At 31.9% G+C, this 19808-nt stretch overlaps 1 protein-coding gene and 2 pseudogenes across 2 annotated transcripts; 2 read left to right on the top strand and 1 right to left on the bottom strand.

The window, feature by feature from the left end:
* Positions 1-1583: 1583 nt before the first annotated feature.
* Positions 1584-3438, bottom strand: LOC146896429 (hydroquinone glucosyltransferase pseudogene; annotated as a pseudogene). The gene has a single exon (XR_015021489.1). The product of XR_015021489.1 is annotated as a hydroquinone glucosyltransferase pseudogene (transcript).
* A 929-nt stretch (positions 3439-4367) lies between these two features.
* On the top strand, positions 4368-7874 carry LOC146896428 (transcription factor bHLH25-like; annotated as a pseudogene).
* A 7190-nt stretch (positions 7875-15064) lies between these two features.
* Positions 15065-19528, top strand: LOC146896427 (ATPase, F1 complex, delta/epsilon subunit). The gene is made up of 2 exons (XM_085731526.1): positions 15065-15433; positions 18968-19528. Exons 1-2 carry the CDS (start codon positions 15185-15187, stop codon positions 19310-19312), a joined length of 594 nt encoding a protein of 197 aa, XP_085587652.1. The 5' UTR covers positions 15065-15184; the 3' UTR covers positions 19313-19528.
* The last annotated feature ends 280 nt before the right edge of the window (positions 19529-19808 follow it).

The following is a 19808-nucleotide window of genomic DNA, read 5'->3' as shown; positions in this document are numbered from 1 at the left end:
ATACTCCCTCCGTTCCAAATTATAAGCAAAAAAATCTCATTTTCTTTGTCCCAAAATATAAGCAAAAAAAAACAAACTTTTATGTTATTTCAAAAAAATCATCTTTTCCGAAGTAAAATTAAATGCAAATTGCATTCAATTTGTTCTCCTTTCTATTCTCTCCATAATCATTAACCAATAAGAATTGTTTACATCTTTCCATGAAACTTATTCCAAGAAGAACACAAAAAATTATACCTCAAACTACTATGTTTTGGTTTTCTTAATAAGTGTGAATTTGTGGTTTTTGCTTATAAATTGGGACGGAGGGAGTAAGTGGTTTAAACACCACATTTTCAACCAACCTAAACCATTAGAGTTATGAGTCTCCTCACTTGTATGTTGTTTAACAATAACATTGATATTCTCAACAAATATATAATTTCATACCACTCAACAATTGGAAGCAACTTCTTCTTTTTTGACGCATGGAAGCAACTTCTTTTAACCCCCTTCATATTATTGCAGAATTTCTCACATTTTTTTCCTTCCACGAGACACTTGATCACCTTAGCAACCTCTACCCTTTCCACAATTCCATTTTCATCAACTCTTGGCCTCAGTCCAACCCTCACTCAGCAAAACCGCATTCATTCTTTGCTCAGAAAACAGAGGCCATGTGATTAGTGGCACACCATGCATCACACTCTCAAGGATTTAATCCCAGCAACAATGAGTCAAGAGTCCACCTATTGATTTGTGACTTAGAATTTGAATCTGGGGTGCCCATGATGGCGTAACCATCCCTTGCGCCTTGGTTCTGTCCGAAAACCCAGATGGTAAAAACAGCAAAGGGTTAACATCAATACATCATTTTGTGCTGAAAGATATCCTGCACTAGATGAACTACTACTTGGTGCTCGCATGACCCACAAGAAATTATGATGTATTGATGTTAACCCTTGCGGTTTTTCCTGTCATTGCTGCCTAGGAATATAGTATGTATGGAGTATATAGATATCCATGACATTGACATTTATACCCGAAACTTAAGAAAATCAAAGTTAATAATGATTGAAGTAACACGTGTGTCGATGTCAAACATTGGCACATGTTGCACACCTTATACGCATGCAAGGTGTTGGTGCTAGATTCCATAGAATAGAATTGGAACCCTTCAAAGTTCTGTTTAAGACAGATTCAGATATCTCTAGCCAGGGAATCAAGTTTTTTTTCAATAGATTCAAACACACTGATAAACTTTCATTCCAAGGATAATTTCAAGTAAAAAGTACATCACCTATTTTGGCATTCCAATTCCAACTCAATCTTCTTACATACCATGTTTTATTGTATAATACTTGTTGTACAAGTAACTGTGTGTGCTAGTCTCATGAATCTTATTTTATATTTAGGAGATATAATCAAGAGAGTTGTTGGTGGCTATATCATTGTACATGGGAGGGCTGATGAGTGATGGCACTAAAACTAAAAGGTATCACTCTTTCAGGGATTATGTAGAATAATAAAATAAAAGGAATTTCAATGAATCTAAGACTAGTAAAAGTTATCAAGCAGGGAGGTTGCAAAAGAATATAATTGGATTAGTAAAGACAAAATGGAGAGTTTCTGTGTATTTCATTCTTTAATTTAGGACCAGCTTCATATTTTTAAATGCTGTCACAGAAATTACAAGAAGTGAGTACCATGTCACCATATATTCATTCTACTTATTAATGAAAAATGATTATACAATTCATCAACAACATCTCTTGGTAGTGTAATATAAATCTATGGAAAATGATTATCATCTGCTATAAAATGACTAAGATTACTTTCATTGATGTGAATGCATTGAAGGCTGACAGTGACACTACTAAAGAGGAAGAGCAACAACACAGAAAGTAACACAATAAGGAATTTTAAGTTTTCCTACATTGAATTTCTCCACTTGAGTGCTAATTGAGAAATAGTTTTTGTAGAAGAACCATCTTCTTTGATTGCATTCGAAGCAGCTTCTCTTAAATCCTTCATGTTATTGCGCAATTTCTCACCTTCTTCTCCTTCCATGAGACACTTGATCACCTTAGCAACCTCTAACCTTTCCACTATGCCATTTTCATTAAATCTTGGCCTCAGTCCCACTTTTAGTCCTTCGCTCAACAAAACCGCATTCATTTTCTGCTCAGCAAACAAAGGCCATGTGATTAGTGGCACACCATGCACCACACTCTCTAGGGTTGAATTCCAGCCACAATGCGTCAAGAACCCTCCAATTGAGTTGTGACTAAGGATTTGAATCTGCGGCGCCCATGATGTAATGACAAATCTTTTCTCTTTAGTTCTCTCCAAGAACCCGGATGGTAAAAATTGCAAAGCATCAACATCATTTTGTGCTGAAAGATATGCTGCACTAGATGAACTACTACTCGGTGCTCGCAAAACCCACAAGAATTTTTTATTACTTAATTCCAAACCCAAAGCAAGCTCCACAAGTTGTTCCTGTGAAAGTGTACCTCCACTCCCAAAAGATACATACAAAACTGAACAAGGCTGCTGTTTATCCAACCAGGCCAGGCACTCCAAGCCATTAGCATCATCAACAGATTTTGTTTCTGTTTGGATAATTGGTCCAACAGGATACACTGGAGGGTTGTCACTTCCCTCCTCTTTCATTGCACTTATAGGACCCATCTCCATTTCCAGGAAGCTATTAACAAGAACACCATCAGCAGAACTTAAAAGTTTAAAAAGTGGGAGGAAGTGTTTGTAAACTTGACTTGATCTATCTTGAGCTATACTCAAGAGATCCCTGCCATGGATTGGTACACAACCTGGTATTTTTATAGGCTCTGGTATATCTCTGTACTCACATGATGTTTCCTCATCCAGCTTAGGCAAATAGAAGCTCCAAGCAAGTGTAGTAGCAGCTGCAGGGAAGTATACATAAGACAACATGTTGAATCCCTTAACAATATTTAGTACTTCAACTGCAAAAGAATCAACCACTAAGGCTACAAGGGAAATTTCTTTAGCCAAAGACTTCAAAGCCTGATGTAAATATGGGAGAGAGTGATTCAGTGTGAGGTGCATTTGGCTTTCCATGGTAGTCCCTTGTGGTAGGTCATTAGGGTTCACAGGTGGAAGAAAAGTGTGGTTGATGTTTGATGGAAGAGTTTGAAGTATAGATTTTGTGGCACTTGAGGGAGATCCAAGTGTGGGAATGAAACATGTGACATGAAAGTCTGGATGAAGCTGAACAAGTCTGTTGGAGAATTGAAGAATAGGGACTAAATGACTATATCCAACACCTGGAACAACTGCAATATGAATTGTTTTCTCCATGGAAATTTGTGGTCAAGTTCACAATGTATCAGATAAGATATTTGCTTTTATTTTGTGAGTTCTGAAAGGAAGAACTAATGATAGAACTCCCCTAACTATGCAAAATGTTGGTATAACATTAATGTAATAATTTAATATGCACCATTGTTTTATCAAATGATTTATTGCATGATATAGATACCTTTCTATTTCATTATTAAAATGATATGTGTATTGATTGATGTAGTAAGTAAGTAACAATTTAAAACAGGTTAGACAGGGCCATAATTGTATTATATCTTGATGTAGAAGATTTAGGAATCAATATAGTAACATTTTATCCCGAATATCATGTTATATGACAGTAACATATCCTTAAATAATGACATTATTGGTCAAGTTGCTTTTGTTTTTTCACAAAAAATAGAGCGCTAGCTCTATTTAGGAGAGAAATATATACAAATGGAAGATTGGTGAGATCCAACATTCAACTTCCACCAATTAAAGATGTGCAAATGTTCTTCAAAGAATAATGCCTCAGTCCACAGGGTATTCCCAGCTTGCCAATCACTTCTGATTGGCTAATTAACAACTGAAGGCAGACTAGGGGGATTTGACTTTGAGAACTTGGCCACATCCAATTATCTTTACATGGCTTGGATGCATGACTAAGGCGGCTATCAAAGCTGATACATTGAATAACTGGGTTCTCTGCATCTTCATGTTGCCAATGTTAGACATCCTTTTGGATTTGGATCTTCTCTATAGATTCCTCTACTACCAGTAAGCAAAGTACCAATACTTTCATTTTTCGCCGGGGAATGGTTACTTACTCCCACTCCACTTTGATGTAGCAGAGAAGAGTGGCTTTGACGATATAATTGGAGATGAATTTTACCTTCTCCCGTCTCTAAATTGCGATCACTATTTCAACGTTTTCTAGTATGATAGTCATACAAAAAAAAAATTGTTACATATGTAATTATAGCTGCAGACAGTCCAACATTATCACGTCACGGGAGAAGGGTGTATAGTGCAAATTACCTAGTGCCTCTAAATTGATCTTTCAAATGGAAGAACCACAAGAGAGCTGGATTCTTCGCTTGGTAATTAAAATTAATATACAATAATTGAGCTATGATGTTGAGTTGCATATAGTAGTATATGCATGTTACGAATTTGAATGTGACTGATTGGTTGGTTAGTCTCATATGGACTAGGAATGGAACAAATGTTGGAATATGAGAGATGATGACTTATATATGTAATGTCTTAAGAATTTAGGTAGAAATGTGGTGCGAATGTCTCAAAGACTTTAGCCCATTACTGCTCTGGGCGCCTCCTTTACTCTAACAAACAAATGGCATCAGAACCATGGTTAGGCTTGGCAGGGAGTGTGAGTATGATCCTAGTTTGGATCAAGTCTTGTGATATGAGTGACTGAAACTTGAAGGGGGAATTGTTGAAATTCTAGTGTGAGTGATTAGTCTCACAACAACTAAGAGTGAATAAAATATTAGATATATAAAAGAGCGTGACTTTTATGACTTTTATACTTAATTTCTTAAAGTTTTGATTAAAAATGTGATGTCAATATCTCTTAAGGACCGCCAACTTTTAATCAATTATTATTTCCAACACTCTCCCAAACTCTAACAATATATCAACTACATTTTTATGATAGTGGTACGTATGAAGTATATATAATTAATTGATCATGCTTATTTTAAGCATAGAATAAGTAATAACCGTCTTCTTTTTGTTTTTTTTATTTATTTATTTATGTTATAGGAAATGGAGGATGATAATGTCTTCGATCAACAAAGCCGTAGATTAACCTCTTCATATTTACATCAACAAATCTTCTACCCTTCTTCCTCTCTTGTTGAGGCTGCTTATAATAATACCACAAATTTTGAAACCCCACTTCATGTACAAAATAACCCTTCAAATGCCAATATTAACATTGACAATCTTTTTATGGATGGTGATAGCACATGTAATTTTAACATGGTCAACACACATGAAGATGCACAAGTCAACCATAGCTTGTGCAATTAAGAGAAAGATTAGAAGCTCTTCTTAGACAGCAAATCACATAGCATCTGAGAGAAAAAGGAGATTAAAATTGACTCGGAACTTCATTGCACTTTCAGCTATAATTCCTGGCTTGAAGAAGGTAAGTACATAAAACGTTACATCAAAAATACTAATAAAAAACACACTTTTTTCAATTAAAAAAAAAAGGGAAATGCACTGGTTAAGGAGTCAAATATAGTAGTATCCTGCTTTGAAAGTTATGCAGTCATTGCATTAAAAGTTTAAAAAATGTTCTTTTTTATTTAAAATTTTCACTTTTGAATTCCTTAACCAGTGCCACGGGGGCACTGGTTAACGAGACCCTAAAAAAAATTAGGATTAATTAACTCTATAATTCTTCTGCTGAAAAATTCTTATGCACCTTTTATTTTTGTAATCTAGATTAAAAAAATTGTTGGTTTCTTGTTTTGCCTTCTTGTTTTGATTTTATTCAAGTAATATTGGTGAAATTAGTCCTTGATTGTGTAGTCATATAATATTCACAAACACCAAAACTATAAAAACACATGAGGATCTTGTTGAAGGAAAAAGGTGCAAAAAAGTTAGATATATTTAGTGATTTTAACACATTGATAGTTCAATTTAAGATTTTGTCTTGTGAGTTGTTCTTGAGTATTGAAGGTAGAAAGGTTGTACTGCTTTTTAGGTTGATGTTTTGATTATATGAAATGTTTTTTGTCCATATGCAATTGCACTCATTGATATATAGGGTTAGAGTATCTCTTGTATAGTTTAATTTTGATCGTAAAAAAAAAAAAAAAAAACTTAGTTTTCAAACATTTTTAAGACTCTAGAAAAATTAAAGGAGATACTCATGTGAAATCAATATGAAGAGATACATTTTCACTTAATGTGTCGTGACATAGGCTCTAATGGTAAATTTTGGTTAACGTTTAATGATTTTACATGTATTTGTCAATTTGTAAAAAGCAAGAGAATATTTTAATGGCTACTTACAGTTTTGATGACCAATTTTTTTTTTTTATTTACTCTATAATCTTGAGTTATTTGTAGAAATATATTCAAGCACTACCATAAGTATCGAATGAGAGTATAGCTCAATTAGCTATGCAAAGGTCAGAGTTCGAACTTAAGATTCTCCGATTACTTGTTAATTTTGATCGCTAAATTATTTGATCAAAAAATAAAAGTTCTACACAATTTTATAAAAATAAAATAAAATAAAGCCTACATAAATTATTCAAAAGGTTTCATTACTTCACAGGTTCCAAACTACTTGATTTTTAAATAAATTCTACATCGAGTACCAGACCAATTATTTGCGTGATACGTCCCAGAATTTTTTTTCAAATTCAAAAACCTCAGTATCCGAAGTGGTAGGAGATAGTCTCATATTAAAATATATCCGTATTGAAATCATAAACTAAATTTTTTTTTGCAAGCAAAATATATTAAATGAGAAATTTGAACACCAAAATAAAATAATTATATTCGTAAACTCTTTCTAACCATGTACCAAAATATCAACCCGACTAAATGGAGAAGCGTAGATATCCCGACTAAGATGGCACCTTCAAGAACATCAAGCTTCTAAATCACGATAATACTTCTTAATCACAAGAATGCTTCTAATTATGTTGGACTGGCTTTGATTTGAACCAAAAATTTATTTATTTTCTTTCTTTAAACATGTGGTAGAAATTAAAAAAATGTACAAATTAATTTATTTTTAATACTTTTAATTATAAAATGTTACATTATTTGTAAAAAGAAATTTGTTGTTAAATATTTGTAGATAATTAATATATTAAACCATAAATTTTTGTGTCTTGAATTATTGTATGCTATTAATATATCTCTTTATCTGTACGGACAGAAAAGTCTTATATGCTTCAAGAAGCAATCAATTATGTGAATCAACTTCAAGAACGTGTAAGAGAACTAGAAATTCAAAATGAAAAGATAAATATTGCATATTCAACAATGGTCAAAAAGAAACTACATGACTCGACCACTTGTGAATCCAACTTGGCTAGTTATAGATTCAGTGATGAAATAGTACTGCCTGAAGTCACACTAAGAGTCTCAGAGAAGAGTGTGATGATTGGAATCCAATGTGAGAAGAAGCAAAATGATAATATTGTGCACAAAATACTCAACTTGGTTGCAAACATTCATCTATCTATAACAAGTACTACCATTTTCCCATTTCGTGATTCCACACTTCATATCACAATTATTGCTGAGGTATAAAATGCATGCAATTATAGATTTCTTATGTTAAAAACAATTACTTTAATAATTTTAAAGAGATTGAAATTACTTTATCTAAACAATTATTAGTATTGCATTTGATGAATTCTAAAATGTTGCACCTATAATGCAGATGAAAGACGAGTATAGCATGACAATCAATGATCTGGTGAAAGACCTGAGGAAAGTATTGTGAGTCAAATGATGTTTAAAATGACATGTGTTTGTTTGTCAAATTGATTAAAAGAAGTTCGAGCATTTGTTTTTTTAAGGAAGAAGTTCGAGCATTGTTTCATATTTGTCATTTCTAAAATAAATTGTATCTTATGCCATAAAAATAAAAATAAAAAAATAAAAAATTGTACCATATTGTTGAACACTGACATGTGCTTACTTGAGAAAAAGGGTCAGCCAAACACCAAATGAGACCTAAATTAAGCTTTGAAGTGAGACATTGTGTATTCTAATAGTAATGTTGTTCTTTTTCTCAACCTTAAAAATAAAAGTTTGTTTCATCAATATAAATATTTCAAAAGGGACATGGGCCGAAGCAACTGTTGGCCATTAGAAATAAAAAAAAAATTATTTGTATCCTAATAATTGATTAAGAGAGGATGAAAGATGTAGTAATTGAGTTAAAATTTGAATGGAAAGAATGGATAAGACAATACATATTATCTCGAAGCATTTCAGAACATGTCTTATTAAGCATAGACATTTTAGTTAAAAACAATCAAAGTGACTCAATCACTATGATCAATGACTTGGATCCTTAAACAATACCTAACATACAAAAACGCAACATTAATATGTAGCTTAAAAAATATGTTATTATGATGTGGTCTGTACATCTATGTTATTTAATGGCTTTAATTTTACCTTGGAAAAACTTGGTTCAGATGTTGTTCACAATTTTCACTTTTTTTTAATATGGCGCTACATTTTTGCTGCAAATGTACCACAAAAGGTGATTCCTGTATAATATATGGTTTTAATGACTAACAAATTTCTCATGATTTTTATTTAATTGAATGGCAAAAAAAATATATAGCAATATTAAATATTTAGACCAGACTTCCTTATGACATTGCAGTGTGGTTCTTAGTGTATTATATAGAAACTCATTCAGATTTATTCAAATGCTTATCATACTTACAATCAAACTTAAACATGTTGTGTCCACGTGCTTATCTCATATGAAGTTATTCGGTTGAATATCGAGCGTGTAAAGTTTAGAAAATTATGAACGTGTTGCGTAGCAAATCATACCGATTGCTTCATCACTAAATGCAAAAGACCAAACAATTAAAATTTGACTAACAATTTAAATACATAACATTGAAATATGTAAGACAACAAAATTGCATATAACCTTCAAAAGATGTTGCCTTTGCAAACTGGATGGTAATAATAACATTATGGATTTCTTCATATTTAATAAAATTATTGAGATGATTCATATAGCTTGTATAAAGGAAACATTGTATTTTATGTCTGTAAATATAGTAAATTCATGATTAATAGTTTGAGGCAAATGTTGTTAATACATATGAAATACTACAATATTCTTTTATGAACGGAGTAAAATCAAATATATTAAATCAATCTTGTAACAATAGCTTACCCCTCCTATCTCTAACTTAATAACATTGAACTTGAATATTATTCTATGCATTTCTAGATGTCTTTCATTGCTCGAACCAATTAAAACACCGATCAGATCTAAAATATTAGAATTTGAAAATTAAATTAGGTAGTAAACATATGATGTAAAAAAGTTTTCACAAAGTGCAAGAGGAAACAACGTTGTGCAAACAAATATTCCAGAATTAAAAAATTGACAATCAATTTAAGTGAATAAAAATTGACGACAAATTTAATTAAAAATAAATGTGTTTGAATGTAACAAAGTTATTATCTAAACATAACTCACCAACCAAATAGTTTGTATCATATATAACACCTCCAACTAAATCTAAAATTGGAATATATGGAGAGCAAGTTACTTTGGTTTTATGTATTAATTAAAAGATTATAACCATATTCAAGTTTCACTTTATAATGGTGGTTGGTAAGAAGGTTTTCTGAAATTTTTGCAATAGATAAATTTTCAAAACCATGAATTTTACCTTCAACTATCTAACTTTTAAATTTACATAGCAGACTATTTTTTATTATTGCATGAATTCTCTCACCATTGAATCCAACAAAATCATTTCAATAGAAAATAAAATATTTGGCATGTTGAAATCCATGACCTCACACAAACGAATAATTTTTTCCTTATTCCATGAAGATTTCGAATAATCAATTTGAAAAATGAGACAAAGTTTTTCTCATGTTTTAAAAAAATAAAATGTGATTTATATAAAAATTTAGAAAAGTTGAGAAGGGAAACTCAAATTTGTATGAGGTATAGTCACTCCAAACCTAAAACTTCAATGCATATTGATGTAAATAAGATTTACAATTGAATAAAATATTAAAAAATAAATTTGATGTAATCACAAAATTTAATCTTACAAATAAAAAAATCAATGTTTTGAATGTATGGAAGAGTGTTTGGACTTAAAAAAAAGCTTGTTATTGAGATCTGTTTTATCTATGCAAACATATCTTCATACATGAAGAAAGAAATTTATTGGAAGATATGTTGTTAAATTAAAGTGATATGTCATGCACATAAAGACAAAACTGTCGCTATAAACTCAACATTATTTAGATAAAAACATTTTTTTTCCATCTCAATACTTCAAAAACTCAAAATTTGAGCTTTAAAATGCAAATATAATAAGCTCATAATTGATTCTTCACCAAGTAGTAAGCATAATTTCATAATCAAGGCTAAACAAAATAAATATAAGTTCATACTTATTCTTCACAAAACAAACGGCTAAACGCATAATTCAATTTTCACAAAAAAAAAATTAAATTAGTATGTTGGTGGAGGCTACCATCTCTTGATTTTACCTTTTCCTTTTTCTTTCTCTTGCCTTAATTTCCGCCTAAGAATAATAACTCGGCTTCATGGGTTGTACAACTCAATCCCGGCTCCTATTCATAAACAACAATGTCAATGTTCACTAAGACAATATTGTTCGCTATAGTTACAGCATCCTCAACCTTTCTACGACATTGATCAAATACCAATAGGTGAATCTTACAAAAAAAACCCTCACTTTCTTTAATAAACTGTGTTATGGCACCCGTAAATATTGCTTTTTCCTTCACTTTACTTACTGATTTCATTATTGCAGAATAACATTTTTGGTATGATTGTGCACTGTGCATGAAAATTATTGACTTAGGCAGTGGGTCTGCTTTGGGGTCGACAATACAATCAACAAACTCAAAAGATCGGGCTTCCAAATCTCTTACAAATCCCCCCGAAAAACAGAAATCACAAATCAAAGCTAAGGTCACTCCTTCTGGTACTTTATCAATAACATTCATCCTGAACTCTTGGCCTAAAATTTCTTCCTTGTTAGCTGTCAAATAGAAATGCTTCATCACCTAATTTCTAGTGTTGTCTTTTTCAACTCGAAAAGAGCCATGACCACACAAATGAATAAGCAACAAATCTCCTGATTTACTATCAAGCACAAAATCAGACATCATGGATAGCAGAAATTCTTTTGAAAGTTTCCGATTGGACATTAATCCAATTTGGTTTGTGTGTTTTTTTTCTTTAAAATTCAGATATTTCACAAGACAACGCCTCAGATCAAGCGTTGCTTGTAGCGCACAATTAAGCTTTTGATCGTTGTAGTAAGAAGATGAAGCTAGAAAAGCTTTCTTTGTAGGTATATAGTCCGACATTTCTTCTTAAATCTCATTAATTGAAATATAATATTGAACTAAAAAAACAAACAATCAATACTTTAAAACATAGTTTAAATCCTCATTTTTTTCACAGCAGTAGAAAACTTCTTTATTGTTGGTAATAACAACAACAACACAAACACATAAATGATTTCTCAACCATTTTAAAAAATTAACCTTAGTTTACCAACAATAAATAAGTTGCTAATATTAGCTGTAACTAACTTAGGGTGATATTAGCTGAACCATCACAAGTTTAACACTCAAGAAATAAGGTTAAGAAAAGTATAAATAAGACAAAACAAAGAGTTAATATGAGTAGAACATTTTATATTAATAAAAGAAAGGAATAAGATTCTTACACCTTCTTCATATAACTCATAAACAAACTTAATAAGCTAATTCAATAAGTTAGATAAGCTATCTTGTTTATATTATTTAAGCATAAAATAATCAATTAACTAAGAAACCTAGAAATAGAAGAAACAACTTTGTAAACTAATTCAATAAGCAAGATAAACTAGTTTCTTGAATTTATTTAAAGATAAAACAAGATACTTGACCAACTAACTAAAAGACTAAACTAAACTAAAAAACTTAGAATATTTTACTTTGGTTGAAAACCCGACAACAACAGGAACAAGGTTTCCTCACTTTGGTTCACTTTTATCATTACATAATGTTGTCAAAAACATTGACTATTTTATTCGTTTTTGCTTCTCAAAGATGTAAGGGTAGATGAAAAAACTATTTACATTTTTAAACTAAGTCTAATGTAATAGCCTACCCTCTCAAAACAAACTAAAACATTTTGTACTCACTATTTTTTTTTCAACAACGTTCATTTCACATGGTACGAGTATTTTCTTTAAAAAAAGTTTGTTACCACTCTTTTCAACAACGCAAAACGATTTTGTTCACTTCCTCACAACTAATTAATCTTATATTTTTGCCTAAATCATATTCATTGCACACATTTGGATGGAAGCATTATGTTCTACCATCGTCGGCTGCAAAGTTTATTCTTTATTACAATATTATAAATAAATTAAAATAACCACATAACTTCAAATTAAATTATTTTAAATTATTCTAACATGTGTTTGGTGTGCATGATAGGATAAAAACAAAATATGATAAACAAGTGAATAAGAATAGAATATGATAATAAGTTAACAAACACTTATCATATCATTTGTTTGGTGTACACATAATTATAAAGATAATATTATTTTATCCTATAATGTGTTTGGTGCATATTATTTTTTTTTCCAAGGAAGGTGCAAATTTGCTATTAACATAATATGATATGTATTGTATTTAAATGACAACATATATAAATAAAATGTATTTAAATGACAACATATATAAATAAAAAGTCTTTAAAAAACACAAACTTTTTTGGTAAAAAAATATTGTGACACATTCAATCCAATTCACCCTCATGCTTGGTACTTTTGTAGCTATCCAACTTCAAAATATCATTTTAACTATGTTAAGCAAAAACAAGAGCTTGAAGGTCTTTGTGTTTGATTTTGTTATAATCATACATGTTTTTTTTCATTTTCATCCTTTGGCTCACTTCTATTAAAACACCTTCTAACTATGCAGTTTTTACTCTATATCGTACTTGACGGTGCTATGTCATTTGTTTTTGTGAGACTCTTTAACGACAAATTCGTTTTTATTTTGATGGGGGTATGGATATTTACCTTTCTGTTTGTTGTTTTCCTGAAATTTGATGACATCAAAGCACAACTCCTTCAACTTAAGAACATCTTAAGGCTTAAATTTAAGAGCATTATATATTTAAGCGCAATTATTAACGTGATATATATATATATATATATATATATATATATATATATATATATATATATATATATATTGAATAAGCTAAATTAGCCCACCCAAATTGGTACCTAGGAGAATCGAATTTGAGATCTTGAGGAGGAGCACACTCTCTGGTCACAAGTCAATACCACCAGGCCAACCCAAGTGGCTTTTATATATATAATATTAAAAAAACAAAAGAAGACTTACTATATTTCTTTACATCTATATTATGATCTTACTATATTTCTTTACATCTATATTATGATACTCAACAATTCTCTTAGGAATAAAAGAAGACTCAATTGGTATCAAGACTATGTGTTAGATAATTGCTTGGTTGAGATTTTTGGCAAAGCTAGAGAATGAGTCCATCATCTCCATTTTTATAGTTCCTTCTTTCAAAAACATTTCCCTTCCATGTTAGATCATCAATATTAATTCTCTTAGTTTCTCTTTATTTGAGTCCTTATTGTGAGATTTTAGGTTGTAACTCAATATTATCAAGATGAATAACTTTCTCGTTATGTTTTTAATTTGCAACTGCCAACCCATAAATTGTGGGAACATAATTCACAATTAGATTTTTGGTAATTTTATTTTGTTTCAACGATATAAGTTTTAGAATTTTGTTATAACACTATATAACTTAAATCAATATTCTTGGTTATTTATTCAAAAAAATTTTTTTTGTAGTAATTCTAAATACACCAACTTTCTTTTACAGACCTTTTAAAATGAATAAGTGGGGAATCCGGAGTTCAAAACCGACCCGTCCATATAAGAATGCATTGTTCTTGCTTGCTAACTGAGCTAAACTCACGAGGACGACATTTTAATTATTTAATCTTTAGTCTTTATTAAATTTATCAATAGCTTCAAATTAAATTATGACTATTACTTTTTCCACCCCATGCCATACTCACGCGCGCCATATGTAATTTCCCAAAATGCTCTTCGGATTACGTAATCCGAACTGCTTCGATATATATAAGGAAGTTCACCTCTCCCATTTTACAGTTTTACAGTTTCAACTTTTCATTTTCTCACTCTCTCCCTCCCTTATCCCAAAATCTGAATTGCACAAATCTGTCCAAACTTAAGATGGCAGGGGTGGTAGGGGTGTAGTCATTGGATGATTGTAATTTTTAATTATGTTATGTTTGAATAATTTGGATAATTTTTAGTGATGTAACATTTGGATAATTTTATTTTTATGTTTGAAAATTATGTTGTGTTGTTAATTTTTATGTTATGAATTAAATTTTCTGTTTTAAATATGGTCAATGCATGATATGCCGTTTAGAAGCAACCTAAATGCGCCAAAACAAAGTTTGAGTCCAAAACAGATGGCTTCTGCCTCTGTGCTGATGCAGTTCGGATTATATAATCCGGAAACCACATTTTCACCCAAAATGTTGACTTTTTACGAGGTGATTAACACATTTCAGATTATATAATCCGGAATGAGCAAAACCTGTCCGGATTATATAACCCGAATCCATCTAATGCACTTTGGCATCAAGATCCTTCAAGATGCTTCAAGCTCCAAAATGCACGAAATTGTCCGGATTATATAATCCAAAAGTAGTTCGGAATATATAATCCGGACTAGGGGTATTTTTGGAAGAAATAAAATAGGGCGTGCTAGAATCCAGCCGGGTGTGGGAAAAATAATAGTCTTAAATTATTGTATTGGGCTTGCGTATACAATAACACAAAGCCCAAGACCAAGCCCATAATACTAAACCCATTCATACAAGTCCAAGTCACATACATTGCTTACAATTTCACAACCATCCGATTCTCTCTTTTACACTCTCTCTCTCTACTTTCTCTCTCTAAACAAAAACACATTCACCCATTTCTCTCTCCGACTTGCGAGCCCGAGCGATCTAACCCTACAACCACCATGTTCCGCCGCGCTACATCTTCCCTTCTCTCACGCGCCGTCGCCACTCGCCGCTTCTCCACCGATGTAGCTACCCCCGTCACTGATTCCTCCTTCGTTGAAGCTTGGAATAAAGTTAGCCCCAATCTTGATCCACCTAAGACACCACTCGCTTTCATCAAATCTCGTCCTCCTATTCCTTCTACTCTTCCCACCAAACTCACTGTCAATTTCGTTCTTCCTTATGCTTCTCAATTGTCCGCTAAAGAGGTTCATTTCTTCCCTTAAATTTCATTCAGATTTGTTCTTGTTATTGTTGTTGATGATGACGATGCTGATTATGTATGGTTTTGTTGTGATTTGTGAGATTTTAGATGATTTGGTTTAGATTTGTGTTTTTGGGTCTGCATTTTTGGAAATTGGTGAATTGGGATTATTGTGGAATAGGGTTAAATCTGAATTAGTGAATTGGCATTATTTTGAAATTGGTGGTTAAAAAAAAGTGATTTTGATAATTTAGAGATTTTTAATAAAAGAAGCTGCTTTGTGTTTTTGTTTAATGGAATGAGAATCACTTTTTGAAAAAACAAATTAGTTATCAAAAAATTGTTTTTATTTCGGAGAAGGAAGCTGCTTTTCATTTCAAGCAGTTTTTAGATTGTTGGTTTTTGCATTTTTGTAGAACATTGTGGAATAGGTTTAAATTGGATGAATTCATTTGTGGAAATAAGGAAGTGGTTATGGTACAGTTAATAATTGAGTAAAAGGGGGATAAGGAAAGTTATCAAATAGCAATTGCTTAGGATTTGGATTGAATTATTGGAAAAATTTATTTGACATGATTTATGATAGTATGTCATGGTGTCATTAGGAGCCTGTTTGGATCTGCTTAGTTGACTTATCTAGGAGAACGTGTGAAAACAGTTGATGACATTGTTCATAAGCTGTTTTCAGTTTATTTTCACAAGGTCTCCAAGATAGCTTATGAAAACAACTTATAAGTAACTTTATTTTATCTTTTTCCATAGAAATAACTTATACATAAGCGCTTGTGCTAAGTTGTTTATCGAAACTAGGCTTAGATCTATGCAGTTAACTGTAACTAGTGGTTTTTTTTTTTTTTTTGGATAGTATTTACGGGGGCTTACTGATGATTTAACTTCAAAGGATAAACAATGTACAACCTTTGATGCATAGTTTTTCCATTTATGTTAAATAAAAAACTGAATTTAGGATCTAGTTGTTGTCATGTTTGTTGTTGTTGTTTCTTTTCTGTGTGGGGATTGCATTCTTTATGAGCAGTGCCAGTGATGCTTGCTCCACTAGTGGTTTTTTTTTTTGGTAGTATTCACGGGGGCTTACTAATGATTTAACTTCAAAGGATAAACAATCTACAACATTTGATGCATAGTTTTTCCATTTATGTTAAATAAAAAAATGTATTTAGGATCTAGTTGTTGTCGTGTTTATTGTTGTTTTTTCTTTTTTTGTGTGGAGATTGCATTCTTTACGAGTAGTAATGCTTGCTTTAAGCTCATTTCTTAACCATGCTCCATTTTCTAGGGCTGTGATCACTACTTAAGACCTTCTATTTTGCCATTTATTATTGAGATTTCATTGTCCTTATGTTATGATTTTGCCCACATATTTCAATTGCTTGAGGATTGAACCTGCATTCCTTTTCTAGTAGGTTGATTAACTTCCTAGAAGTGGTTTAAGATTTTGCTGAAACAATTTTGTTGCTTCTGTCGTGTAATCTTATAGAATCGTCTATTGCTGAAACTTGCAGTTAGAAAATAATGATTTTTGTGCTTATAGACTTTTTTATTCTTTGTTTTGTTGGAATAACACAACCCTCAGATTTTAGTATTACCTGGATAAAGTAATGTTGTAGGATTTCAGGTGCTTCTTCTTAGTGTGTTATCTCCTATGAAGCACTGAACAGACACGGCACTTACACTTCAACACCAGTAATAATTTGAGATAATTAATTAATTGAATTTAATCACTTGTGTTGGTATTGTGTTGGTGCCACCGTGCTAGACATTGACATGCCTTCAATTAGAAGTGTTGGTACTACATAGGTTATCCGTATTTCTTGAATAATGAATTGTTTATTGATACAAAACAGAACATGAAGCCTTGATGTGCGTGTCTTCTCATGTCCTTTCTCTTGTTTTATCTCAAATGCTACATCGTGGTATAAATATAGTCAAACAAAACATAGACAATTTTTTAACTTTTGGAAATTTAGAAAAAGAACAATGTTGCTGGTTCCAAGCAATTTACTGTGCTTAACATTGGTTAACATAGATAGACTTCCCAATAATCCATGAAAGTGACATTTGAAATGAGCAGCACCCTTGATATTTTATACTTTTAAAGTTGAACAGTTGACCATGTGGTGATTTCTGAGCTTTGTATATGAGGAAATAAGTTTTTTATATCGTGAAGTATACATTTTGGTTTGTGCAACAGCTCTTTTAAGGACTGGGTTTTGAAACTCTTTCATTGAACATTTTTCATATAAAACTGGCATCTTGATTCAAGCGTGCTATTTAAAGCTTCAATTGTGTATATTTTTAATGTGTTAGAACGGATAGAACATTATGGCGTAATTTGATCCATGTAGCCGACCCCACTTAATGGGATAAGGCTTGGTTGTTGTTGATGTGTTAGAATGGATGAGTATTCAATTCACACAATACAAGATAGTACTAGGGTTTGGAATAAAAGCATTTCAAAGAATTGAAGTAACTCCAATTGTGTAAAAGATGGTAGAGTCTCATCATAGGGGGTTTGTGGAGAAGACCCACAAGTATCGATAAGGAGAGTAGATCAAATGAAAGGTACACCAATAGTTAGTGGCTCAGAGAGATTAAGAGTTTTTCTTGTCAATCTATTAAGAGGGGTTTGTGGAGAAGACCCACAAGTATCGATAAGGAGAGTAGATCAAATGAAAGGTACACCAATAGTTAGTGGCTCAGAGAGATTAAGAGTTTTTCTTGTCAAACTATTAAGAGGGAATTGGATATAAGCAGTCTCAGCAGGCATGATTCATGATAGGATATTATAGCACTGTTCGATCCCATGTGGTTGACCACACCTAGTAAGAAAGGGTTTTAGTTGTAGTTGTTGTTAAGTGTCTTTTGGTTTGCATACCTATAAATCTTCGAATTATGTAACTGTCCACTACAACCTGTGTACAAAATATAATCACGTACGATGCTTTTTTATATATTGTTATAATGGATTTTCAAACCATTTACATTATTGATAGAGAAATTTCTTTTACTCTTTTCTCATGTCTTTAGTAGTATTTTTATCCAATAAAGTGATGAAACGATTTTCTTTAGCAATGTTTATAATGACATTACTGCTAGAACATATGCATTGGTAAATTTTGAAAAAAGAAGTGAGTGATAAAAGAAAATATCAAACCATGATAAAAGAAGTGACTGCCAGAACATATGTTTCATGGCACACTATTTTGAGGCTGTCCATGCAGCAATCGTACAAATCTGTGTGATGGTCATTCTTAATCCTTGTGGAATCCATGAACCACATGGGAAAAAATGTTGATGGTTAATACTTAATAGAATATTTTACTAGGGAACTTCACGTGTTTGTCAGTTTAATTATCTATACTGACAAAGTTGGTTATCTAATTTATTTTCTTATGCTGCCATCTCCCTGCCCTCACTGGTTCCATGGTTTTTTTTTTCTTTTTTTCTTTTCAGTTTTGATGTTAGAAAATTCCTTAATTCTTCTTCCCTTGGAAAATGACACGATTTAGTTTTATAGGTTGATCTGGTTATAATCCCAGCTACAACAGGCCAGATGGGTATTCTCCCAGGACATGTTGCAACAATTGCAGAGTTGAAACCTGGGGTCATGATTGTACAAGAAGGGAATGATTCGACCAAATATTTTGTAAGCAGTGGCTTCGCTTTTGTCCATGCAAACTCTGTTGCTGATATAATCGCTGTTGAGGCTGTTCCACTGGATCAAATTGATGCAAGCCTAGTGCAGAAGGGTCTTCAAGAGTTCACCCAGAAGCTCAGTTCAGCGACAACTGATTTGGAGAAAGCTGAAGCTCAGATTGGAGTTGATGTGCATAGTGCTCTCAACTCAGCTCTTACAGCCTAAGTACTGTAGTTGATTTACTTTTTGAATTGTTTATTTCCCCGGTTATTTTGTCTCAGTGTAATCAAAGTTGCTGAAGAACATTATCATCATGTATTTGTGTTGAAACCGAATTGATGGAATAATATATTTCAACAGCTTCCATCTAGCTCCAGGAAGTTGAGCAAGACCTTGAAATCAGAAGCAAAAGCTTGATAAATATATTTTGGGTTATAGCGATATGATTTCAACTTCATAAGCCCATACTTCGTGTTGGTTAAGCGTATTAAAATTCTTTGATAATATCAAAGGTAAGTACGTCATCCTTAGCTAATATTGATCCCTAAATTCCTTATGCTAAGATCGATTTAGGAATTAGGCTATTATTTGAGTTCAAACTGAATATGATAATTTTAATCTAAATTTTTTATAATGAAGAGTGGGTTAACAAATATTTGGATGCCATATCCTAAAGCAGCAAGGTAGTGGTTTAAATGTCAAATCATGGTGTTTGTTTGCT

Source organism: Medicago sativa, chromosome 8, assembly GCF_051527215.1.
Source record: "Medicago sativa cultivar Bolivia chromosome 8, Bolivia_mono, whole genome shotgun sequence".
In the NCBI taxonomy this organism is placed as follows: Eukaryota; Viridiplantae; Streptophyta; class Magnoliopsida; order Fabales; family Fabaceae; genus Medicago; species Medicago sativa.
The sequence above is the reverse complement of the archived record's forward strand: the minus strand, read 5'-3'. Positions and strand labels throughout refer to the sequence as shown.